The following is a 26,677-nucleotide window of genomic DNA, read 5'->3' as shown; positions in this document are numbered from 1 at the left end:
CCAACAAAAGTTTCAACTTGACATTGTTTCCTGTAACTCTGCACAACACAATATAGACACCCGTGAAGATAATTATTATGGATTTTGCTGTTTACCTTTAAAAGCTAATTGCCTGAGAGCTGGATGGCTCAGCAGTTAAGAACACTTGGTGCTCTTGCAGCCTTTTGGCTAGAAGTTTGGTTTTCAGTACCCACATGGTAACTCTAGTTCCAGGGGATTTGAAAGCCCTCTTCTGAACGCTGTGGGTACCAAGCTATACTATATGTCGGGAATACTCCAACACAAAGAACAATTTACATTTATTTAGTATGTGTGTGCCACGGTGTGTGTGTGGAGGTCAGAGAACAACTTGCAGGAGTCGGTTCTCGCTTTCTGCCACGTGGGTCCCGGGGATCGAACTCAGCTCGGTGGCAGGTGCTTTTTGACTGCTGTGCCATGTCGCCGTCTCTACCTGGCTCTTAAGCGCCTCGCCAAGGCTGTTCCTGGCTGACTGCTGCAGCAGACGCGAAAGGAGCGGACGAAAGAAACCGACCATTAGTCAGGGTCCGCCTGGCCCTAAGCTTGAACGTGCGCTTCCCACCAGGAGTGGCGGCGACACCAGAGTCCCGCTCGGGGAGTTCGGCAAGTCTTCCTCCGCGAGGAGGCCCCGCCCCTTCGCGCATGCGCTGCCAGGTGGCCGCGCGGGGTGACGGGAGCCCCGCCCAGGCCCCGCCCCCTGACTGGTCCACCGCGGCTACGTAGGGGATACAGGCTTTCCATGTCCTCTGTTCTCGGTCTTGGGAACTTGGCAGGCACGGGGTTGCCATGGGATGTGCGAAATAATACATCATATTGGCTCTGGGACCGGGGGCAGCCGTGGAAGAGGCGTTGTTCGGCGCACGGGAGTGGGCAGCGCCATGTGCTCCCCTGCCTGCCCGGTGCGGTGGTACGTGCCTCAGGGCGCGCGCTGCTCCCGCGCTCCGGGCCTCGGGCGGGCGGGGGCGCCGGTCGGAGTGCAGCGGCGGCTGCGGCCCGGGCTGTGCGGCCAAGCAGTTGGCGTCGCTGCGGGCGCTGGGCGCGGCGGGCCGGGTGACGCGGGGCCGGGCGCCGCCGCGCCGCCGCGATCATGTCGGAGCCGGCGCCCGAAGTTCCGGAGGATCTGTTTCGCGAGGTCAAGTACTACGCGGTGGGCGACATCGACCCGCAGGTACCGCCCGCGCGGGGCCCCTCCGTCGTGCCATCCCCTGTTTCGGCGCGCGCACGCCCTGCAGGACTCCAGGCCGGAGCCGCGGGGCACGCCGGGCCGCGAAGGGCCGCGGGAGGGGCCTCGCGAGCACCGACCCGGCGCGGCCGCCGGCCGAGCATCCTGCGGGGCCCTGCTGAGAGCGTCCCTTGCCGAGGGGCCTGCCCTTTCGGCCCCTGATTTTCCCTAAGGTTGGATTGTACGGTAGGTTTGGAAGGTACCCTACCCACACGGTCACAGTGATTGGTGCGAGTAACCGTGGGTTTGGGTCCATCCCCAGGACACTGCCTGTGGTTGTGGTATCTTCAGGACAGCGTCCCAGACATTATCTTTCCTCAACTGTGCAAGTAGTTGTGTCGCCTTCGGTGTCTCGTGACGGGTCCTAAGGAAGGAATTGTCTAAGAGCCACTGAACATGGCCTTCCAGAGGCTCGGACTTGTATCCTAGTAACAGGTCCGTTGGGTCGATTGTAGAGACTTCTGGCTGAGCCCAGAGTGATCAGGATGAGTGCTTGGACTGGCTTTTTCCAGTACTGATCACCCCACTACCCCACCTCTCTTTTCACCCTTTCTTATTTTTCATTGTGGGACTTTGGCTCTTACAAGGGACTCGGACCAAGTGTCACTTGAAACCAGGAACACACTGAACTGAGCTGTTTGCCCAACTATGTGTGAAATCTGAGTGTTTAAAAAAATCTCCCCGGCATGCCCTTGTAATCTGAAATAGTGTGTTTTCGAAAAGGTTTAGAGCCCACTACCTCTTCCTTGAGTCTTGTGACACGGATTGAGGACGCTCACAGGTGGTGAGCACTCCAGCACAGGCCGGGCATTGGGCCTGGTACACAGTGTGCCACAGAAGAGTGTTCGTGCATGCTGCATCTTGCGAACAGGTGTAGGTGCTGTAGCTGCTGAGTGTTAGTTAACTAAGCAGATCCTGAGCACACCAAGTTGTTTTCCCAGCATGGAATGTCTGTGCTAGGGATCGAAGGCATTTATATGTACTTGGCACGTGTCCTGATGGTCACTAGGCGGAGTTACGAGGTGGCTTCTGTGAGACAGAACTGATAATGTACAGTTTGGGAAGAAGGTTTGCTGTCTTCGGTATCTGAAAGATACAGTTCCCACAGTTTGATGGGATGGTTTTCACCGCAGGGAGCTGAAGAGCTAATAACAGGGAAAGGACAGCAAAGTAAGACTTGTTTCTGGAAATTTGTCACAAAAAGAAAGCAGTGGCACCTGGGAAGGACAAGGCCGGGGAGGGCTTGCTGTGTGCATGTTCCTGAATGTAAAGCAAAGTTGGGGCAGGGAGAAAGTAAAGACACTTGGGTTCCAGGTAGGATGGCTTTGTGGCTGGTGACTGCCGATTTTCCTTGCTTCAGATACACACTTACCCATTGCTCCCGTTCTTAAATGATAGACTGTCCCAGACACGGATGCTTTGTCTCTTCCTTGACTCCGGCCTGCACTCCCCGTCAGGTTGCTCCCCCTGGTGCTCCATGTATCCTGGATGCTTTTGGCATCCAGGTGGCTGCCTCAGTGACTCTCAGAACTTTGATTCCCATCTGTTACGGCTGGTTATGATCTCTGGAGAGCCAGGTTCCTCTCTCGGTTTAACTGGAGGTCTCTCACTAGGTGTCACGTGGGACCAAAGAGTAGTCTGCCCACACCCACACCGAAGCCCAGCAGTACCCTTTCTCTCTGCTTCCTATCAGTCACTCTGGAAGATGCCAGCATTTCCATTTGGCTTTTCTGTTATGCTTGCATGCTGTTTAGTTACTGCCTGGTTAATTCTATCCTGTTTTCCTTCTGTTGCTTCTGACATTTCTTTAGTGACCTGCCTCTGACAGATGTGAGAATTTGTCACAGTTGTGTCTTCACAAGTCTGTCTGGGTACATGGCCAACCCATGTATTTCTATGTTGATGTCCTTTTATAAGATCTGGTGGTACCCTCTTCCTTTGTGATAGCCTTCCATGATTTAAGGAAGGTACATAGCACACAAGACTACACTGTCCATTGTGATCTGAACTCCCCTGCTGGGCCCTCCCTCAGTGTGTGCTTTTTGCCTGATGGGCACCCACAAGTCAGGATTCTCCTGGTGGGTCTCTGCCTCTAGAAGTTTCCTGACTGTGGTGAACTGCCAAGCCCCAGGCTTTGGGTTGGAGACCGAGAACAGGTTCTGTGGAACTCAGCAGGTGCTGTTGTGTCCTGGTGTAGCAGATGGCTATACTAGCTGGCCACTGCCCCCCATGACTTGGACTGTGAATCAGGGTTGCCTGCATTTTATTGTTCAAAAGCATTTCATTGTTTTTTTTTTTTTTTTCCCATTCAGGAGAGAGCTTCTCTGTGGGGGACAGGGTGTGTTTTTATTAAATGTTTCTGTTATTGCTAATAATGACTTCTTTGATCAGGAAGGCAATACAATATTTTTTAAAATTAATTGTATTGTTTGTTTTCTTTTCTTAGGTTATTCAGCTTCTTAAAGCTGGGAAAGCCAAGGAAGTCTCCTATAATGCTCTGGCCTCTCACATCATTTCAGAGGATGGGGACAACCCTGAGGTGGGAGAAGCCAGGGAAGTTTTTGACTTGCCTGTTGTGAAGGTCAGTAGAAAGTCTGAGCCTCTGCTTATGTCATGTGTCTCCACAGCAGTGGGGTGTCATCAGGTGAATGAAGCGCTGAAACTGTAGTCTCCTGCCTTAACTTGGGGACTTGTGGTTCCATGACTGGCCAGGTTGCTGTGGTGTAGGAGTACTCCCTTGCTGTCGCTTCCTCCCAGCTCTCCAGCTCAGGAAATCTGCCCTAGGAAGTGGCTTTGCTGCCTCGTCAGATAGGTGCTTTACATCTTAGGAAGGAATATTTGATTCCAGAAGCTTCTAAAAGCTGTCCTTTCCCTGGTGACCGGTATTCCTGATCTCCAGCTGGATAGCTGAAGGGAGGAGACCTCTGCCCTGCTCACTGCCCTCATCTCCCATAAGGGTCAGTCTACTGGCTTTCCACCTGGTGGCCGTCTGGACTGCTCTTCATGACCTGTGGGCACTTGTGTGTAGAATGTGAGCATTTTGTTCACCTGCATCTTGTACTGTGGGGACTGGCAAATCAGGATGTGTGTGTAACGTGGGTTACCTTTGTGTGACACTTCAGTTTTGTTCCTTACCTGCTGCCATTACCCCTCTTCATGCTGTTCAGTGCTTTACTTTCCCAAGCCAACAATTTAGTGGCCGTGGTTCTACAGTAGCAGTTAGGAGTGAGGTGAGTGAGTCAGATCAGGTGTTGAGGGGTGGCTGGCAATGGGTGTGGTGCCCTCCCGGCATCATCTCTAGAAAATTTTGCAGGCTTGCCAACTTGTCATTGAAAATGATCCTGAATGGTGGTCTGTCTCAGGAGTCACAGAGAGGTTCTTGACCCATGTTGTCAGACAATTGCCACCTGAGAGGTTGTTTGTAGCAGTAAATACAGTGGTCACATCTGTGCATTAGCATGCGTGTTTGCTCAGGCCCACTATGTCTCTGAAGATTGGTGCTCAGTGTGGTTCGTGGGCACTTCACCTGCTGCTTCTTGCTAAAGCTTGCCAGACATCTGGCTATGCGCCAGGGCAGGCTTTGGTTTGCATCGCGGCCCACCCTCTCTGTGAGCTCGCTTTCTGTTAGTCGCTCTAGTGGAGTGGCTGTGTGTCTCAGACAGATTTAGAGGGAAAGCCTTACCTTATAAACATGTGTTTGGGCCTAGGTCACTGTTGCCAGACCAAGTGATGAATTGACCCCAAGACTTCCTTTGCAATAAATATTTGTGTTACCCCCTTAGTCTCTGAGATAAAATTCATGTGTAAGATAGCTTATCACACGATTTAATAATTAGAGCTGGGGAGATGAGTGACTCAGTGGGTAACAGAGCTTGCTTGCATCAGGACCTGGGTTCTGATCCATAGCATCCATGAAAACTATGCATGACCATGTATATCTGTGACCCCAGTACTAGGGGAGGATGGAGACAGGAGGATTGCTGGGTTTTCTTGGTCACCAGCCAATTTCAAGTTTAGTGAGAAACTGTTCCAAGGACTAGGGCGCAGAGTGATAAAGAAGGAAGGCCACCTGATGTCCTCTGACCTCGGCATGTGTATGCACAGGTGCATCTCTCATACACAATACATGTACATTCGTACTTAGACTGCGGGTGTAGCTTGGTGGCAGGGCAATGTTGAACATATATGAAGCCCCAGGTTCTAACGTCAGTGCCAAGAAAAAAAACAAATATAGATTGTTGAAGCTGCTGACATGTCAAGGGAAAATAGAAGGGAGATGAACAATAGGTAAATACTTGGTTACAAGAGTCTGATAAAAAGTAATGAAATTGCCAGATCCCACTGTCTACAGGATCAGTGAGCTATGGCCAGCAGGACAGACAGGTAGCTTTGTTCTGCAGGAGCAGTGTCCAGTTCAAAGATGACATTTCAGAATGGTGATTACAAAGTTTTAGGCTGAGCCTGTGTACAGTGTGGCCGCTCCGTGTTTTAAGAACTGCCATGTTGCCACTGTGGCAGACTGTACCCTGTTCCACTCTGCCTGCTTTGGCTGTAGTTCTTGAACAGGCGACTCCTGTCAGCATCTCAGTCCACTTGTTCGTGGCAGTGCCTGCGCTAGCCAGCAACTGCTAACCTGAGAGCCAGCCTGCACGCAGTTGAGTCTTTGGGGGCACTTCCTGCCTTATTCTGAGTCTGAGCTGAGGCCTGTACTTAATCCCATGCAGGTGCTGGAACGTGGATTTGGGTGGGAGCTGGGGTGGCTAAGACCTAGTTCCCAGGGGCAGGCACCTTATTTGACCTACCTAGCCTTCTGTCTTAGTCACTTTTGCTGTGAAGAGACACTGATGAAGGCAGTCGTTCCTCTGGAGGCATGCTTATAGTCTGAGAGGTTTAGTCCATTGTCACCATGGCGGGGAGCGTGGTGACATGCAGGCAGGTGCTGGAGAAGTAACTGAAGGCTACATTCTGATCCATATGAGAGAACTGGGCCTAACTTAGGCTTTTGAAACCTCAGCGCCCACCCACAGTGACACACTTCCTCTGATAAGGCCTCTCCTAATCCTTTCCAAATAGCGCCACTTCCTGATGACTAAAGATTCAAATATGTGAAATATGTGAGCATTATGGGGGCCTTTTTTTTTTGTTTTGTTTTTTTGAGACAGGGTTTCTCTGTAGCTTTGGAGCCTGTCCTGGAACTAGCTCTTGTAAACCAGACTGGCCTCAAACTCACAGAGATCTGCCCGCCTCTGCCTCCCGAGTGCTATGGGGCCATTCTTAATTCAAATCACCACAACCTGGATACTAACTTTTTAAAAAATTATATTATTTTATTTGTATGAGTGTTTTGTGTGTATGTGTGTCTATGTACCATGAATGTACCTGGTTCTTGTGGAGGCCAGATTAGGGCATTGAATTCCCAGGTACTAGAGTTATAGATGGTTATGAACCACCATATGGGTGCTGGGAATCAAACCTCGGTCTTGTGGGAGAGCAGCCAGTGCTCTTAACAGCTGAGCCATCTCTAGCCTCTTTCCATTCTACTTTACTAGTGGGCCCAGCTTTGAATTACTCTGGTGCTTGGAGAGGTAACCTTTCTCTGCTTGGAATGAACTTGGAAGTGGCCTTTAAGTTGAGGAACCCTACTCAGCCTTTGTGAAGGCTTTCTAGGGCTATGAAGCTGGGTGGATGTAATGTAAAGGGGTCCATTTCCAAACCGGTGCTGTATAAAGCTGCCTGAGAGCACTTTGGGTTCCCGTGGCCCCTTCCCACTGAGCAGAAGAAAAGTGCCACCATTGTTGTCCAGTCCAAACCTCTCATAGTACATTGTTGCAGGTTGTGACAGCTTTCTGGGTGCAGACTGATGACAGCCGGCAGTACTGTTTCAGGGAATACTCCTGTAAGCTCAGTTGTACCTCCACAGGTTCTCATGCATACCTTCTGGGTGTCCCTGTTGGCAAGAAAGTTTGGTCATGAGAGGTGCTCTGGATTCGGAAGAGTCAGTCACAAAACTTGTTTTGTTTCCAAAATGATCTTGGTATATGATCTAGGCCTTGTCCTCTTACCCTGCCAAATCCATTGCAAGGGATACAGGTTTGCACCGCCATGCCTGGTCCAGTACAGGTCATTGATGTTGACTCAGTACCTAGATTTCATAGGAATTAGAATTATCAGAAAGTAGGCAGCAGTGTTGGCTAATGCAAGGAAATGGCAAGGGCTTTTGCCAGAGCACTGTACTATGTAGTAAGTCAGCTCATGTCTCTGGTGAAATTATCCCAGATACAGGCAATCTTCATTTTGTAAAATATTTACTATTCTTGTCATAGAGAACAGGCTTTAGCCAGGCATGGTGGATTAGGCCTGAAATTCTAGTATGGTCACAAATTCAAGACCAACCTTGGCTATATATCAAGTTTGAGTGCAGCCTGGGATTCATGAGACCCTCTCTCAAATCAGGAAAAGAAAAAAGAAAAAAAAATTAACATGTGTTGAAAAAATGCCAGGTAGGGCACTCTCTGAGTTCACATCAGCGAGGTAGACCTGACTGTAGTGTATGCCTTACCAATCAGCAGAGCAGAGACTGCATTCTTCCTGTTCACGGTCTGCCCCGAGCCTCACACCATTCTGCACAGATTTGGAATGTGTTTTGCTGACTACAGTGCTGCCTCAGTAATGAGCAACTGAGTATATATGATTTGTCTGTCCAAGCTTCTCGAAGTCAGCTGGCTAACGGGCACCATGGCTAGGCTTCTAGATTGTCATTTCTTGAAATAGAGTTATTAGAATAGTAACAGTTGATCTAATTTTTAAAATTGAATAGAAATATAAGGCAAGCTAATTTTCCAAGGATATAAAGTACCTGGAAGGCAGCTCTTAGTTCACCTTGTAGAGAATGCAAGTTTGGAATTCATAAGATTAGAAAAGGTTTATTTGTCTTTAATGGTTTGCAAATATTGTGTATCCCTGGTTTTAAGTAAAACCAAAACCTTGTGAATTTAGTCTGTTCCCTGACTGGGCTGTGCTGGTGGGTGAGGTGGGCAGTAGTAAGGGTGTGGACCTAAACTTATGTATCTGTCTCAAGCCTAGGGAATGCAGTGGCTGCGTCATTCTGGGGCTGGGGTTTGTGGCCTGGGCACATGATCTTGGGTTGCTGCTCCCTGGTGGACATCTGTAGTGGGTCACAACAGAGCCATTTAATTTCCAGAAGCAACTACTAGTGAAGTCATACCATTTTGGTCACAGATTGTGAATGGTTTTTGATTTGTGTCATTTTTTTTCTTTTTCAGCCTTCCTGGGTGACTCTCTCCGTGCAGTGTGGTGCTCTCCTGCCGTATCCTTTTCTACATCAAGGTTGGGGGATAGCTGTGGGTTTAAAATGCATTGAGTTAGTGGGCTCATGAGTGAGAGTCTGGGGATAACTGTGGGTTTAAGATACATCCAGTTAGTGGGCTCATGAATGGGACTGGCCGTTTCCTCTGCACCTCTGTCCCTGCTCTTTCCTATCCTGTATGAAATGGTATGTACCTGGTCCTCGTCATTACCTGCATCAAAAAGCAGTGATCAGCAGTTGTGCCGAGGACCCAGAGTTCCAGCTCTTTTCAGTCTTACAATGTCTACTTAGACAAAAAAATAGTTTTAGAACTCAAAGTCAGGTGAGCAAATCATGCATGACTCGTAGAGAACACGAGAAGGAGGCTCCTGGTTTGATAAGTATTCCTCTTTTTAGTTAGTTAGATCCTATGACAGGTTTATTATTCTATACTCTCCACTCAACCCTTGCTTTGTATGTGAAAATAGAGTGATGATAACCTTATTCTCTGGGGCTTGGAGCGGGGAGGTTGTAGCTCAGTTAATAAAGGGCTATCTTAATTTTAGGCCCTGGGCTCAGTCCCCAACATTGCATGATTTGGGCATGATGATGTATGCCCATAATCCCAGGACTCAGGAGGTGGAGGCAAGAGGATCAATAGTTAAAGGTTATCCTTAGCTTTATAAGAGAGTTTCAAGGCTAGCCTGAGTACATGAGACCCTGTGTGAAAACCAAAAGCGAACTCACTCTACCGTGTATAGTCTCCTCCTGACCTGTGTCAGCCACGTCGTAATTTTCCCTCATAACTGTCCAGGATCCTGTCTTGGTCTTAACTGGGATATTCCTCACCATTTCTGTTTCTTCCTGTTGGCCTAATGGCTTCTGGTTTACTCTGTCAGGATAAAGCTTCACTGGAGAGGCAGTCCAAGCAGAACTTGACTTTGGAAATAATTCCTGCCATCCAGGAAGCACACTAAAGTTCAGGCTGGGCACCTGGGAATGGGCACCATCATTCAGACACTTCATTTTACGGCTGTGCCACACAGCAGAGGGACTTAGCCGAGACACTCCCCAGGGCCTCAGATGCTCAAACCTTCCTTTCTCAGCAGCTCTTCTTGGAGGATGCAGTTCTGGCTCAGAAATTCTCATTCTTCATTCCAAGTCCAAAGAGTGAAGGGTTTTTTTTTTTGTTTGTTCGTTTGTTTGTTTGTTTTTTATCTTTATAAGCCCAGGTTTCAAACAGACAAACCAATCTCAGGAAAGTGGATCCCTTTCTGGGATGGAGTCAAGTATTCTATCTGTGGTGTCTTTTCTGGACCTTTTCTCTTCACCAGTCTTCCTCAGGAAGGTTATTTAAGCTTTTGCCTATCCGTCCATAGAGAAACCTAAAGGACCAGAATGAGGGCTCAAGATCGGCTGATAGTCACTCAGATTTGTTGATGGCAAAGTAGAAAGGCCTTGACTGATAGATCAGAGGACATTGTGCTGGAGTCTCCATTTATTATGGGCAGGAACGGCCCACATGTAGGGTTTGTCAGTGGATCTGTAAGGGATTAACAGCAATTGCAGTTTACTCTGTTCCTGACCCACCTATGTCAGTGGGTCCTTTCTGACGCTCCATTGTGTTGAAGACTGCGTGTCTCCAGGAGAACTGCTCCGTCAGCGCTTGACGGTCTCAGAAGTCAGATGAACGGTGCAGTCTACCTTAGAACGAGGCATGGTCTTGGGAATTGTATTCTAGGGATTCTAGGGCCCTGAGTTGTCCTGCCGGACTTTAGAGCACACAGTCTGTTCTAAAAGAGTAGCCCCGTGTGGGACAAGCACAGCCGTGGTGCTGCCTTTGACATCCTCTGCACGTTGCTTCTTAGGGTGTGTGTTTGTGTGTCTGATCCTGTGTATCTGCTTGGTGTGTAGTTAGACAGTGGTCAGGAATGTTTCCCATGGACACACTGTCCATCTAGTGATGCTGTGGACAGAATATTGGATTTTGTGGCGTCCTTTGCTGGCAGTGGCTCGCTTCCTCTCATGCTTCACTCTCATCTGCTCTGCAGTCTCTGGTCATCTTCAGCCTGTCTCACTTTCCAGATGCTCCTAGCGGGAGGGAGGTGGCAGCGCCTGCCCTAGAGGGCAGGCAGGGCTTGTGTTAGTGAAGTTCCAGCTGTGCTCATCTTACTTCATTGCAATCTTAATAACTGTCCGACAGAGTCAATGGTTTCTCTCCAGAGTCCTGTCAGATTTTTTTTGGACTCACTGCCTGCCTTTCTCAGGTAAGCATGGTTATTGTCTATGATGGTTCTGAGCGCTGGTGCGCTTGGACCTGTGACCTGTTTGTTAACCAGTTCCATAGAACCCTTGTGCTAAACTGACGATATTTGATAATCAACTTCTAGCACACTTATCATTGTCTAACCATAAAATATACATACATACGTAATTTAGAGAAATACAGATATTTAAACCTTGAATATGGAAAATAATTGAAATTAGATGACAAAAATTCACTTAGCTTTGTAGTCTTAAGGATTTTCATATAGATGAATAAGAAAACGATAGCAGAAACCTTAGCAGATGACTCTGAAGAGTGGATTCAGCTTATATTAGCCCATCAAGCCATTTGCTGTAGTTTTTAGTCAGGTGAACATTTTAATATTGAGATAAGAGTTTTGCTTATTATATTTGTGATGCATTTAGTCCCGGTGAGGATGCAGGGGATGTACTGCTCACTGAAGGCAAAGTCAGCGCAACTGTCTGAAAAGCTTTAACATTGAGAACTGCAATGCTCCAGTGTTGAGAGGCCTGGAATGAAGATGGCATGCGCATGTTATCTATGGGAGGGCAAAGTCAGAAACAGGTGACTGTGGGGAGGTGCGTAAGAACCTTAGCTCATAGCCTTACAGAACAGTTTAGAAAATTTAGGTTTATAGAAGTGTGTAAAGTTGGGACATGGTGCTAAGTGGAAAAACTGAATATAAAAGACACCCAGTGTTATGGCAACTAGGGAAAGCAGGAAGTGAAGGAACTGACTGGTGGTTAATTCTGGGTCCTGAGAGGTGGGTATTGTTTTAAAGTACACCCCTGGTAGTTGGGTCCTGTTCTGACCGCAGCTGATAGAGGCCTGCGCTCTAACATAGCACTAACTAAATCAGGGCTATACTCTATATCAGCTGCCAAGATGAGTGCCTTAGGACGAGGTGCAGTTCACAGCGGCTCCACTGTCCGTCCTTGGGTGCCTGTGACGGCCTGAGGTCTGAGGGGCTGGCCTGTTCTCCCTTTCTTCAGGCGCCTGAGAAAGGAGCAGAGCAGGGTGCTTGTGAGCTGGGGAGGACTTGGCCTTTGTCTCCTCTTCCCTCAGCCTTGCCCAGGTTGGGAACCAGGGAGTGTTGGGTTTTTACCATTGTTAGGTTGTTGGCTAGACTTAACCTTTAACACATGATGTTGCCAGTCTGGTGACCCCTCCTTTGTCCAGGCAATGAGTAAGTAAGTTTATCTGGAGTTACTTGTTTTTTCCTGTCTTATAAAAATTCTAGAACTTCTGCGGATTATAAAGGCTCCTTTTTTGTTCTGCTGCACTGGTTTGATGCAGCCATTAAAGTCACACCTTTATTTCTTTGAACAGGAATTCGTTGAGATTTGTTTTTTGTTTTTGTTTTTTTTTTTTACTTTTTTTTCCTCTTTAAATTTTACTTTGTTTTTTTAGTGCTTTCTCCCGTTTGTATATTTGTATATTTACATGAAAATAGTCTTAAATTTTGGTTAATGTACAAACTTGTAAATGCTGGGGGTTCTGGGTCTGTGCAGCACCTACTGTTTTCTCTACAACCTCTGTGCTTTCCAGATTTATATCCAACATCAGAGAAATGGGAAGTGAAGCCATGTCACCATGTCTCCATCTCTGCATAGCGCCGTGTGCTTCACCTGCAGTGTGTGTCTCACCTCCTTACCTGGCATCCATTGGGCTTCTGGGTTCCATAGGCTTTGCCTCTGTCAGAAGGGGTTCAGACTGTGAGAAAGGGGGCCGGGCCAGGCTGAGTCGGGGGTGGGGAGGACAGAGATGTGAGCCAAAAGTATGCTAATATAAGATGATTATAGGTCCTCTTTTGTTTTTTTCAGACAGGTTTTCTCAGTGTAGCCCTGGCTGTCCTAGAACTCCCCCTGTAGACCAGGCTGGCCTCGAACTCAGATTGACTGGCCTCTGCCTTCTGAGTGCTGGAATTCAAGGCGTGTACCACCACCGTCTGGCTGATGAGTTTTAAGTGAACTAGTTAGATTATTATTAAATATTAGCCTGAGCTTAGTGTGAGGAACACACTTGTAGTCTTAGACCAGTAGCTACCGGATAGTGATGGTAGGAGGCATGTAACACATCAGATGGGTTATAGCACACCTGCCATGCTTGTATGGGAGGTGAAGAAGACAGAGGGCCAGGCCTGACTGTGCTGTGGAAAGGAGGGTGTTGGTGGCTCGGGGGGGGGGGGGGGGCACACTGACAGAGTGTGACCTGAGTAGGCTTGAGTGGAGCGGGTTGAAGGAAGATAGGACTGGGCCCAGAAGGCCTTTAAGCCATGTTGGTATGCCTGGTGCCTAGGGAAGGCAGGGCTGGCTGGGCAGGGGAGGTCAGGGAAGACTATGTGGTAGGATAGCTCCTTGAGTTTGGGCTTGGGCAAGAAGCCCCTACTGTTTGTGCTACATATTTAATTTCGGATTATAAACATTTACATTAGAAACTGGAAAATGAGATTAAAGATCAGCACTGGGGAATTTTGTCCAGGAGCTGTGGGCGTGATAGGGGTCAGGGTGGACATTAGAATTTTACACCTGAGGAGAACAGAGATGGAGATGGAGACTGGGATGGAGCATGGATCCTAGCAGTGACAGGAAACTTGGGTCCCAGGGCTTGTCATTGCTGTGGTCTGGGGTCAATGCCTCTGCCAAGGTTATGAGCCAGAACAGTCATACCTTCAGGTCAAGGACTTGGGCATGCAGATGGCAAATCAGGTAGCGTTGGTGTATAAGGGATGAGGGTACACTGGTGTGCAGTGGGATTTGGCATCAATGAGCGGTTCACATAGAGCAACTTGGAGGACACATGGCATGATTGGAGTTCTTCAGCATAGCGGGGAGGCTGCAGGGACCTGAGAGACCCTTGAGTAAGGCATACAGTTACAGGGATTGAATTTACTTGGAAAGGGTATTGGATAGGCAAGGTACTGGTTAGGAGCAGACAAAGTTGGATTGTATGCCACTGTTGTAGTTTGTATTCCTGGCAACAGCTGTTCTCTGGGCAAAGGATCAGCATGAGTTTGTAATGGTTATGTGCGGTTGGTTGTGTCTGCTCCTTTGGTCTAGTTGTGTGGTTCAGAATCAGGAGAAGAGAAAAGATGACAAGTGAAACCAGGCGATGAAAGCTCAGGAGCTCCACAGGCCTCTAAGTGGTCTTGGAATCCGGGCTGCAGACACCTCGGGTGGTCAGCCTGGGGAATGGGAGGAGAGGGGCTTAGTGTCCAGACACTAAGAGGTGGATGGTATCAATTGTGGGGCTCAAGAGGCAGAGTTTTTTCTGGGGACTAATATGTATTTTCCAGGTCATGACAGGGTCATGCATCCTTCAGCAAGTTCATTGAGTAGGAAAATCCAAATTTAGAAGCATTAGATCTTTATGGATCTCTTAATGCATACATAGATCTGCCACAGTATGTACTGGGAGGTAAAAGCACCTTCCTTCCTTCCTTCCTTCCTTTCTTTGTTTCTTTCTTTCTTTCTTTCTTTCTTTCTTTCTTTCTTTTTGACAGAGTTTTTCCATATAGTCCTGGAATTCACTCTATGAATCAGGCTGGCCTCGAACTCTCAGAGATTCCAACACCACTCCTGACACCAGCACCTCTTTAAAAAAGGGAGGGCTGTCTAGCTTATTTGAAGAAACCCTGCAGCTGTCGGCATAAGTGTACACCGGTAGCACTAATGTTTTATGATTGCTAAAAATGTTAATTTGCTTTAAGCTATGTTAACAAATATGTACAATGGGAAGCTCAGGGGCTTGGGGTATACATTAATTACAGTGTAACTCATCCCTCGGGAGACGAACAGGTTGCACATAGCCAGACACATGGAGGAAGACAGTGTTCTGTAACACACAGTGCAGGTAGGGACAACACAATAGCTGTCCTCATGATTAGGCTCTGTCCTGCATGGGGACTCCACAAGGCTTGGCACCCCGTCACCAATAACTGTATGAGCCCATGCACATACACCCAGGCTTGGCCACCTGAGCCAAGGCCTGCTTGGTTCCATAGGTTTCTGTCTTGTTGCGGTGTTAGGGAAGAGATAACATTTCTTTCTGTATTCTTCCAGGGATAGGGGGAAGAGGCCTCCTGCCCACAGAAATATCTCCTTGGTGCTGGTATTATTGCAGGCAGACAGCTCTGTAGTGTGGAGAGGAAGTCAGGAATTTGAAGGCCAGTGCAGCTCAGATCGAGTAGGCTGCAAATATAACAGTTCCTTGTCAATCACATTTCTTGACTGTACTGGGCCGTGTGAGAGGTAGCAGATCAACTCAGGGCTCACACCATATGGGGACCTTAGTCTTTAGTAAGCAGCGTTAGCTGGCTGAGGAGGAGACCATGGAAGCTGGGTTCATGGGCTTTCTTTCTTGTGTGTGGAGACTAGAAGGGAAGACTGACACTTTGTCTTTCTCTCTCTCACTGTTTGAGACAGAGTCCAAACATATATTCCCATTTAACCTCAAGTTTTCTGTGTAGCTAAGTGTCATGGTTTGAATGAGAATGACCTTTGTAGGCTCATATATTTGAATATTTGGTCCTCAGTTGGTGGAACTGTTGGGGAAGATAGGAGGTATGGCCTGTTACAGGGGATGGGCTATGAGGTTGCAGAAGCCCACACCAGGTCCAGTCTCTTTGTCTTGTGCTTGTGGATCAGATGCTCAGCTGCTGCTCCAGTGTCATGTCTGCCTGCTGCTGCCGTGCTCGCCAATGATAGTCTGAAAGTGTGAGCAAGTTCCCAGTTCAGTGCTGCCTCGGTCATGGTGTCTCCATAGCTGTAGAAAAGTAAGACACTAAGAATGGCCTGGAATTTCTGTCTCCATTTCCCGGATGCGGGGGTTGCAGGCATGCACCACCCTGCCTAGCTCAGAGGAGCGCCAGTTGGTAGTAGGGGATCAAATCTTTTTGGGAGTCAGGGAATTCTACATTGGGAGGACAAAGGGACGAGAAGGCAGGTTGTTGAGGACTGATAGCAGGAGGAGGACTTGGCACATAGCTGGTTTAGTGTGTTGACAGTGGCATTTAGGTGTGATTGGCCAGGAGCCAGGCAGGCTAAGCTGCCTTGGTCTCATGCTGTAGAACTGGGATTCAACCTGACACTGGGAGAGGCAATAGAACATTGGAGCCAACACGCCTTTAGAAGGATGGCTTTTAAAAAAGTACTTTTCCCAACTTAAAGGGATTGCTTTGCAAAATTTGGAGATTGCAGAAAAGTATAAGAGTGAAAATAAAAGTACCCCCACATCCTTTGAACAGGAGGCAGCGGTCGCTGGTGTGCAGTGTGGAGCTCAGACTCAACTGCTGCAGAGGTCTGTGCTGCTGTGAGTGTAGTGCTTTAGTTCCCGTGCACTCGGAGTTGATGGACTGCTTGTCAGAGATAGTGATCCAGTTCTCCTGGGGGCTCCCCTGCCTGCTATTCTTCTCATAGTAGCATAATGCACCTTGCCTAGTGAGGTGTGTGCCTGAGCCAGGACGTGCACAGTGAAGGTCAGTTACTGTGGCCGGTTAAAGAATTCGGTCCTTTCTGACATGGCTTCTCAAGTGGTAAAGCTGCATCTAGATTAGGTCTTACACTCACTTTAACTTAAAATTGCATAGTGAGTCATTGGATCAGTCTTTTGTCAGATAATTAAACCTCATTCTGCCAGTGCTTCAGGGAACCACTGTAGAATAGCCTGGTCAGGTACTGATTTGAAAATGACTTTAGAAAGTTTGCGTGCAGTCAGAGTAGTGGGGAATACAGAATAGCCTCTAGGAGTGACTGAACAAGATTGGATCCATAGGGACTACATGCTGGCATTAAGGAGTCAGCTGTTGCGGGCAGTGGTGGCGCACACCTTTAATCCCAGCACTTGGGAGGCAGAGGCAATCGGATCTCTGAGTTCAAGACCAGCCTGGTCTACAAGAGCTAGTTCAGGACAGCTACAGCTGTTACACAGAGAAACCCTGTCTTGAAAAAACAAACAAAAAGCTGTTTATCCATACTGTAAGCAAATGTGGAGACAAAGTCAGGCTTCTTTAACGCCCATAGTCTTCTGCTTAGAATATGGTTTATCCAGAAAAAGATTCCTGTGTCTGTGTGTTTACCTTAAGGTGAATGCTGCATTACATTTCTTACGTGTTCCTTTTGACTGTTCAGGTTAAATTTTATCCTTTCAAAGTTAGCTTGCCCTTTCCCAGAGGTCTGGTAGTATGTGTGCTGTTGGACCTGGGCTGACACACTGGGGTGTCAGGTGCCAGTGTCACAGTTCCCAATTGTCCCTGGGGCTGGTGGCAAGTCCTGTGTGCCACAGTCATAGTCAGGTTAGTTTAAGAAGCATGTGACAGTTTCTGGAAGGTAGAGGGCAGGCAATAGTGAGAGCAGGGCGGGTTCTAGAGTCTGTTAATCTCTGAAGCGGAAGGACCAGGGCTTCTAGACCTGCTTTGGGCTTTTCCCATAGAATGTTTGTTTTCTCTGGCTTTCCACTCACTGTATTTTTATCTTGTAGCTTATCCTTGTCATAATTAGTATTTGTTGCTAATTTTGAAGAAGTCCTTTGTAATTATGATTCAAAAGTTTTAGGATTAATTTGGGGGGGGGATCAAGTGTTCAAGGACAGTTTTGTGAAGTTGATTCTCTTGCTTTTATGTGGGTTCCTGGGATTGACTGGCGTCATCAGGCTTGCATGACAAGTGCTTTATCCATTAAGCCATCTCACTGGCCTCTGTAAATATAATTTTGATATTTGAACATTTTTAGAAATGATGGCAAATGGAATCTTTCTGCCCTTTTTGTTTTTTTTGTTTGTTTTGTTTTGTTTTTTTGTTTTTTGTTTATGTTTGGGGGGGTATCATTTTTGTTATAGACCAAAATCTTCTATTCTGCTTTTGGGATGCAGATGGAATTTTAAAAAGATTTATTTATTTTTATTTTATATGTATGGTTGTTTTGCCTGCATGTGTGTCTGTCTGCACCACATGTGTGCAGTGCCTAGGGAGACTAGAAGAGGGTGTTGGAGTCCCTGAAACTGGAGTTGCAGATGGTTTGAGCCTCCATGTGGGTGCTGGGAATTGAACCCTGGTCCACTAGAAGAGCAGTCGTTGTTCTTAATTAATGAAACATCTCTCTAGCTATGGATGGGAAGTTTTAAATTTTACTTTGTGGTACTTGGGATCTAACCCAAGGCCTTGTATATGCAAGATAAGCTGTACCACCCAGCTACCTCCCCAGCCCAGGATGCCACTAAGTTTTGCTCTGTTGGTGACATGGCAAAAGGCTTCTTATCTGGGGAGCTGCTGAGAGTAACAGAATGGCTGAATGCTGCTCTAACTTTTCTTACCAGCATCCTTTGGGCAGCTGAGGGAGAGCACCAGTGAGCGCATTGTATGGACACTGCGTGTAATAAAGTGGAAATGGAAACGTGGTTGAATGTGTGATGAAGTTGTGTTTCTCATTCTTTGCCAGGTGTCTTCTGAGGACAGAAGTGCCCTGTGGGCCTTGGTTACGTTCCACGGGGGCCACTGCCAGCTGAACCTCAACAAGAAGTGCACACATTTGATTGTTCCAGAGCCCAAGGGGGTAAGCACTTTGATGCACCATCCTCTTCTATACATAAGAATCAAAGGTGTTTTCAGAGCTCTGTGCAGTGATTAGATTCTGTTTGCAAAACTGCTTATATTAGTATCTGTCATAAAAGGTCTGTTATCAGTTATGAGTTTAAGAGGAAATACATGAGTAGGGTGGGTTTGTCAAATATCAAGTCTTTGAATTTCAGCCTGTAATATTTATTTACTTACGCATCGATTATCTGGAGGCTGGAGATATGGTTCAGTTGTTAATAAGCACACTTAATGGTTCTTCCAGAGGACCTGGGTTTGGGCGTTGGGTCCCAACAGCACGTTGGACAGTCCGCAGGAGATTCATGTGTTGATGCTGATGTAGCATAGTCTGCCCTGGCCTGTGATGCTTGCTTGCCTCACATGCTTGAGGTCCTTAGTTCCGTCCTCTGCAGTGGAGAGGAAAATAATAAAAAACAAAGGTACTAACATGCTAGCGTGCATATTGGCAGAGAACACTTCCAGGTGGGTGAGGAATGAAGGATTTGGCATCTGCTCCTGGGGCAGTGCAGTGCTGTTTGCCCTCCTGATGTGCATATATGCATAGAGGAGCAGTTGAAACCAACTCCCTTTGTTAGCTGTGGCCTTTTGACTTTGTGATCCCAGCTCTGCTCATTTTCCTTTGCTTAGCTGTTATTTTCTTTGTTTGTTTGAGGCAGGGTCTCACTGTGTAGCCTTAGCTGGTCTAGAACTATTATTGTTTTTTTGTTTTTTTTTTTTTTTTGTTTTTTGGTTTTTTGAGACAGGGTTTCTCTGTGGTTTAGAACTATTATTGTGAAAAACTTTTTTTTCTATGAAAGGTAACTGACCCACCAAGGACCCATTTGCATAAATCTCCTCCTCCACCTCCTTAAACTTGTATGTAATGGAATTCAACCCCCCCCCCCCCCCCCCCCCCGTAGGTCTGGCTGTCCTAGAACTCACTATGTAGATCAGGCTGACCCAAACTCTCAAACTCAGAGATCTACCTGCATCTACCTCCCTAGTGCTGGGATTAAATGCTTGCCTTGCTATACCTGACTAGGAAGTCAAATCTTTTAATCCTCCTATAAAACTTGTTTACACAAAATCCCTGCTGCATTTTCAGCATTTGATGCACTGAAGGGGCCCATCCTCTGTCCCCTTTCTTTCATTTCCTTTGAGCTGCTTTCCAAAGTAGTCAGTTGGGGGTAGACTTTGAAGTTAAACCTCCACCAGTAAGGACTAACCTGTTTCACAGAGCCTGGCCTTCTCAAGGCCTGAAAGCATTCTTCTGTCTTCCTAGCCTGCCCTGCCCTAGCCTGGTGCAGTCCTTGCTCCAACGTAGACTGCAGCTGTGGCTGTGTGGTCTGTGTAAGGAGGTAGGCATTAGTTTTGGTGTTGTGTTTTGGCCAGAGAGGAGAAAATGGGTGTAATTTGACTGAATAGTACTTAAACACTCTTGTTTTTAAGGCCACTTATATTTTATTATTTTTGATCCTTCAGGAGGCTTCACGGGAGGCAGACATTCACCTTTCGTTTCTCACTGACTGTGCTCTGCCTGTCTGCCCTCCTCACTAGGTAGTCACTACACCTGTGTTCCCGTCACAGCCTACCTGTGAGGCCTTCCCCAGGCCTGCTCCTGTCAGTTCTTCACTATCATACCCAAGTTGCAAGAAAAGACTCTTGGCAAAAGCAGCACAAGGGAGAAACTGCATCCTGGCAGGGAAGACACAGTGACAGGAGCTGTAGGGCGCTAGTCACATGTCCACAGTCAGAAGAGAGCAGCTTGCCGTTCCCTCACACTGTCTAGGATCCTCTGTTCTGACGTCATCCTGCCCACAAATCCTAGGTCCTTTCACGTCAGTTAATAAATATAATTAAGGGGGCTGGGGAGATGGCTCAGAGGTTAAGAGCAGCTCTTCCAGAGGTCCTGAGTTCAATTCCCAGCAACCACATGGTGGCTCACAACCACCTGTAATGAGATCTGGTGCCCTCTTCTGGCCTGCAGGCATACATGCAGACAGAACACTGTGTACATAATAAATAAATAAATCTTAAAAAAAAATAAATATAATTAAGATAATCTCTCACAGAGGTGCGCAGTGGCCTGCCTCCTAATTGCCAAGTCGGCAGTTAGTACTAATATTATACCTTGTCACCTAGTTCTGGTTTTAAGTTTTATTCTTACTGTATGTTTAACTTGTGTTTTGTGGGGGTACAGACACACCCCTGTGACCATTCTTACTGTATTGACTTGAAGGTACTTGCCCAAAATTCCCTTAGTGAATGTCATCCTGTTTTGGATAACCATCTTTATAAATAGCATTAGTGTGTATAAACAGATCTCAAGTCCTCACTGTATCATTTTCCAGAAGATTTCTAGTTCTCTGTATGGACTTAAGATGTTACCTATAGAGTTCATTTCAACCAAGTCTTGTAAGCTTCCTGCTGCAGTCACAGCCCCTTCCTTCCCATGGTGCCTCCAACAGCCCTAGCTCACAGGTACAGGCATGGATTTTGCCTCTGGGTAGCATGGCAGGGACATCACCAGCTCTGGATCCCTAGCCCACTTTAAACTGCCTCCTCAAATGCATGATTATAGGATAAGAGGAAATAACGTCATTGAGTGTGTGCTTATGCTTCATGTCTAGGAGAAGTACGAGCGTGCTGTCAAGAGAGGAAGTATTAAGATTGTCACCCCTGACTGGGTCCTGGACTGCGTGTCTGAGAAGAGCAGGAAGGATGAAGCCTTTTACCACCCGCGTCTGATCATCTATGAGGAGGAGGAAGAGGAGGAAGAGGAGGGAGACAACGAGGAGCAAGACTCTCAGAACGAGGGCAGCACTGGGAAGTCGAGTGCAGCCAGCTCTCCAGAAGCCTCTCCTCCTGACCAACCGTTCTCGCCCAAGCCCAGAGCTGAGGTGTCCAAAGGGGAGTTGATGTTTGATGACTCTTCTGATTCATCCCCTGAAAAGCAGGAGCGGAGCTTGAACTGGGCCCCGGCTGAAGCCCCTCCACTAACCACGGCTCAGCGCAGACTGCCTCAGGGAAAAGGGCCGGGACTTATTAACCTGTGTGCCAATGTCCCACCAGTCCCCGGGGACATTCTGCCTCCTGACATGCGGGGTAATTTAATGGCTGCTGGACAAAACCTCCAGAGTTCTGAGCGATCAGAAATGCTTGGGACCTGGAGCCCAGCCGTCCGGACGTTGCGAAACATCACAAACAACGCTGACATCCAGCAGATCAGCCGGCCATCCAATGTTGCGCACGTAAGTTTCAGGAAGCTGAAGGCTGCATTCAGGAGTGGGGTTTCGTGACTTTCATATCAGGTTACTTATGAGTCCCATTTTTGTGGGAACTTCTTTACAGTCATGTTAAATAGGCACGAAGCAGATGGTGACATTTGTTCCAGCGGGGAACCAAATATCTGTTAATGGTTCCATGAGGCCTTATGGCCTGGCAGTGTAGCTATTTGTGTCCGCCTGGGACAAACTCAGTGGGTTTCCTAAAGACTCACACCTTTGTATGTTGTCCCTGTTGGTGCACATGTTGTGTATTTCAGTGTAAAGTCTGTCATCAGACTGATGGCTGGGAGAATCTGATGAACAAGGTGATGTCTGTTAGGCTTGGATTAAAGGTTACAGAGAACCCGGGACAGAGATCTGGTGAAAGCTTAAAGTGAGCAAGGATTTGCTGTCATCTGAGCATGCTAAGAAGTGAACTGGGTGGTGTGCTCTCACCACAAGACAGGGAGCTTTGTCCTGGTGGCCATGGGAGGAGTGTGCACTTCCTTCACAGAAGCCTTCGCAGGATTGAGCAGGGGTGTGCTGACGTCTGGCAGGTGTATGGAGCCTTATAAAGGGGTGGGAGGGGAAGGAAACAGGAATGTCCCCCAAGAGGCTAGACAGAGGTGCTAGGAGGGCCCTGGGGAGTGAGCAGAGACGTGCTGAAAGAGATGCAGGTGTGACAGCTGAGGCCCTTCCTGGTGGTGTGTGAGAAGTGGGGAGGTGGATGGGATCAGCAGCACACGATGAGACTGTGCATAAGGTTGGAGGAAGCAAGGGCAGAGTTTCGGGTCAGGCTGGGAGCAGCTGGGCAGGCGTGGGCAGCCAGAAGCCCTCCCATTCAAGAGCTGCTGTGGTGCCCTCTCTGGTCTGGCAGATTTGTCCTTTACTGTTTTTGTTTTCTCTTTAACAGTTTTCAGCTGTGGGAACAACCTGAGGCAGAACCCAGGGCCATCTGAGGTAGATGTAGGGAACTATGGCTAGCCTGGGTATGAAGTGGTATTAAGAATCAGTTTGCTGAGTTTGATTATGGCGAGAGCCTTAAGAAAACTCTGTTGGTTGGAGATGTTTAGGAAACCATGCCTTTTACTTGAGCAGTGAATACTGGAGGTTGAGAGTCTAGAGACAGTGGAGGGGAGGGAGTTCGAAGTCAGGTGACTCTAGGCACTCTTTAGGTGTTGGGAAGAGAGAAGCCAGCTGCTGAGGCGAGATAGATAGAAGAAGGTTATCTGGGTCTGAGAAAAATGAGGGGCTGCAAGGTGATTGATTCAGAAATTGGAAGGCAGTACTGCTGGCCATGGCTAGCATGGTTTAGGTTGGCAACCACGGCTTTAATGTGGCGTGGGAAATAAGAGGGAGGTCAGGCTGGACGGAGAGACGATGAGAGGACAGCTAGAGCCTGTGGAGTGAATGGTTCCTGTGGTGGACAGAGCCTGGGCCATGACCTTTGGAGGCGTCAAAGTGACAGGCACATTTTGCCTTTGTCAAAATAAATATTAAACTGCATTTGCCTAGATTTGTTCAAGATTCTCCATGCAGGCTGGAGTTCAGGCTTTTTTGGGGTGGTGATGATCTGGTAAAAGCTGTCCAGTTTGGGGCTGGAGAGATGGCTAAGTGGTTTAGAGCATTGACTGTTCTTCCGAAGGACTTGCATTTGATTCCCAGTACTAATGTGGCTCCTCACAGCCGTCTAATGCCACTACCGGGGTATCTGCTACCATTTTCTGACTCAGCAGCCACTATATGTACATGTTACACGGGCATACGTGCAGGCAAAACAATCTTTCACACAAAAGGAAAATAAATGAATCTTTAGTAAACAAAAAGCTCTGACCTAGTGTTTCAGAAGCTGCAACCTCCTCTAGGAATGAAGTCCCGCTGTTGGCTCAAGATTCCGCTACTCTCTGCTTGACTGTCTCTGTCCCTTCCCAGATGTCAGGTGGCTGGCTGTTCACGAGGTACATGCCTTTCTGACTGACCACAGCTCTTCACTGTGTCTAGGGAGTCTTGGAGGTGAGGGTGCCTCAGAGCTGACTGACAGACCAGGTACATCTGCTTGTGGGTAGTGTGAGGTAGGGGCTACTGGACTGCACAGAGGGGCGGTTCCAGCCCGAGTATGGAGGGTGCACCACCCTGCCTTCCTGCACACCAGTGTCCAGGAGGCAGGGGCCATGTGACCCCACAGCCATAAAGTGGGCTAGGGCTTAGGAGAAGAACAGTGGAGACAGCAAGGAGGGTGTTGGCTTGGTAACAATCGGAAGGAAGGGTGTTACGGTCAGTAGGCTGGAGGCAAAGAGGAGGACATTTCTCCTCGGGTCTTGAGAGATGGGTGACACCACTAGGAGGGAGATTAGGTTAGTGGGTTCTGGTGAGGGACCTGGGCTGTCCGGGTGGACCCCATGAATACTTGGAAGTGTTGACTAAAGAGATCTCAGAACTGGTATGGGAGCCAGCTGGAGGTGTGGGGCTTCTGACTGCTCCAGAGTCTGCATCCCTCCCTTCTTCCCATGAGAAGTTCTGGGTGGCAGCCACGCATTCAGCACTGAAGGCTTTCCCCGGCCCCTTCAGACTAGTGACCGGCTAGGGCTGGGCAGTAACTATTCTCCTGCTGTCTGTCTTCACACACATACAGGTTTAGGCGTGGGCTTTCCTAAGTCTGTTTGGATGTAGACATAGACTGATGTCTAAACTGAGCTGAGGGCTGGCTACTGCTCTGACCCTGTCCTCCAGTGACACTGGCTCAGCTAGTGACAGCAAAGGTAGATTCAGGGCACTGTAGTGCTTCCTAAATTAGAGTCCTTACCTCTGTGTACAGAAAGTGAATTTCAGAGTGTTAGACAGGGGAGACTTAGTTTGATTTTTTTTTTTTTTTTTTTTTTTTGAGCAAGGTGGAGGGGTGAAGGTGTCTATCAAATTCTATTTGATGACAGGTATGTCCTAGCTAGGGCTGTGTGGTATGCACCATAGTGCTTTTTTTTGGGGGGGGGGGTTTCGAGACAGGGTTTCTCTGTGGTTTTGGAGCCTGTCCTGGAACTAGCTCTTGTAGACCAGGATGGTCTCGAACTCACGGAGATCCGCCTGCCTCTGCCTCCCAAGTGCTGGGATTAAAGGCGTGCGCCACCACCGCCCGGCTACCATAGTGCTTTTAATGTTCCGGCAAGCACTTGGATAATGCAATTTGAAGGAAAGGAAATTAAAAGTTGCTGTCGTTTGAAATTGCTGCTTATAGGTGGCATGGTTACATGGTCAAGTCCTTGGGACTCTTTTCCTTGGGTTCCTCAGGTTGCTACGTTCTCAGCTCGAGGTACATGAGATGGGAGGTTGCTGAGAGCTCTGGTGGTTGTCCCCCCCACGGACGGAGAGATCCCCGTGCTAATGGCTGTCCTTGGGCCTGGACCAGCTCTCCTGATATTTCATTGTTTCTCCTTGGACAGACTGGGTCAGCCACGGCAGGGGAACATTGCAGCCTTCGCTTCTAGGCCCAGTGCAGAAACTGCCACATGTCACGCGCTTCTCCTGCCCTCCTTTTTATTGTTGTTGGTTTTTATTTGTTTGTTTGTTTTTTGTTTTTGAGACAAGTTTTCTCTGTGTAACTCTGGCTGCCTTGTAGAGCAGGCCAACCTTGAACTCCCGAGATCTGCCTGCCTCTGCCTCCCAAGTGCTGGGGTTAAAGGCACTCTGCCGCCACCACCACCGCCGCCACCACCACCGCTGGGCTTCTTTTCTTCTTACCATATGAGCGTCCGCATAGACATCAGTCTGCTGATCTGTCTCAGAACCAGGAGCTGGTCCAGGGGGGCTGCCTGACTGCAGATTTCCCCCATGCCTGTCCTGGCAGCTGCTCTTATGTTGTAGGGCACCTCTTCTGGGGTCATTTTGGATGGGGTCGATAGTGCAGAGGACAAAAGTGTGACAGATGGCTGCTTTGGCCTATTCATGTGGCAGGCAGTCTCTGTATTTGTCCCATCTGTTGCTTAGTCTTGTTTGAGGAAGGATAGTCAATGATTTCTCAGGAAGGCAGAACATTGACTTTAAGAAAAATTCTTTAAGCATATTTGTTACTAAACAACTGTACATTCTAAGCACTGTTCTTAGTGCTGGCATATATCTGCACTAAACAGAACAAAAGAAAGGTTGCTTTCATGAGCTCAGTTTTTATTTTTTAGAAATTTTAATAAAATTATATCACTTTATTTTTCCTCCCTCCAAACCCTCTCATATATCCTTCTTTGCTCTTTCAAATCCATGACTTTTTTTCTATTGTGCACTCCTAAGTATATAAGTTTAACTTGTTTAGTCTGTATGCTACTTCTGTATGTATTATGTTTTCAGATTGACCATTTTGTATGAGATAACCAATTGGTGTGCTCCTCTCTGGGGAAGACTATTTCTTCTGCTCTCAGCTTTCCTTTTGCCTGTAGTTCTTTCTGTAGGGTTGAGGCCTCGTGAGCTTTCCCCATCCAAAAGCTATGGAGCTCTTCATGATTATGCATGCCATTCTTGTGTAGGGGCCATGCCAATCATCTCTGTATCATTCCAGTTTTAATATAAGCACTGCAAAAGTGAGCACTGTTCACTTAAAAAAAATCTTTGTATGTGCGTGTTCATAAATGGGGGGGCATGCTTGTACCACAATGTTCATGTGGAGGTCAGAGAAGGCTGACCATGTGCGAGACAAGGTCTTTTGTTCACTGCTTTGTAGCCAGACTATGTGAACCATGAACTTCCTTATATCCACAATTTTTGCCCCTGTAGGAACATTTAAGATCGCAGGTACATGTACTTCTATGTCTGGCTCTTAGGTGAGTTCTAGAGATCTGACCTCAGGATGGCAGGTTGGCATGGCTTATTCCCCAGCACCTCCCTCCTCTTAATAATAATGTTGTTATTATTTGAGAATACTGAATTGTGTAGCTCAGGCTAGCCTTGTGTAGCCAGGACTGACCTTCAACTCCTGATGCTCTTGCCTCCACATCCCAAGTGCTGGAATTATAGGTCTGTACCATCAAGT

General features: G+C 47.7%; 1 protein-coding gene and 1 non-coding gene across 2 annotated transcripts in view; one reads left to right on the top strand and one right to left on the bottom strand.

Moving 5' to 3' along the window:
• The first annotated feature begins 938 nt into the window (after positions 1-938).
• The window catches only part of Paxip1 (PAX interacting protein 1), a 48,892-nt gene continuing 23,153 nt past the window's right edge, over positions 939-26,677 (top strand). Inside the window, exons 1-6 of the mRNA XM_041640744.1 lie at positions 939-1,186; positions 3,687-3,821; positions 8,524-8,567; positions 10,750-10,813; positions 18,267-18,380; positions 21,031-21,651. Of these exons, the coding sequence (XP_041496678.1) occupies positions 1,106-1,186; positions 3,687-3,821; positions 8,524-8,567; positions 10,750-10,813; positions 18,267-18,380; positions 21,031-21,651 (1,059 nt within the window). The 5' untranslated portion in view covers positions 939-1,105. The remainder of the gene's footprint in view (positions 1,187-3,686; positions 3,822-8,523; positions 8,568-10,749; positions 10,814-18,266; positions 18,381-21,030; positions 21,652-26,677) is intronic.
• On the bottom strand, positions 26,130-26,232 carry LOC121440074. The gene has a single exon (XR_005973328.1). It is a non-coding gene; the product is annotated as a U6 spliceosomal RNA (small nuclear RNA).

The sequence above is a fragment of the Microtus oregoni genome, unplaced genomic scaffold, assembly GCF_018167655.1.
Source record: "Microtus oregoni isolate MIOR12 unplaced genomic scaffold, Mior012 000064F_ref0000363, whole genome shotgun sequence".
In the NCBI taxonomy this organism is placed as follows: domain Eukaryota; kingdom Metazoa; phylum Chordata; class Mammalia; order Rodentia; family Cricetidae; genus Microtus; species Microtus oregoni.
Note: the sequence above shows the minus strand (reverse complement) of the source record. Positions and strands in the feature narration are given on the sequence as shown.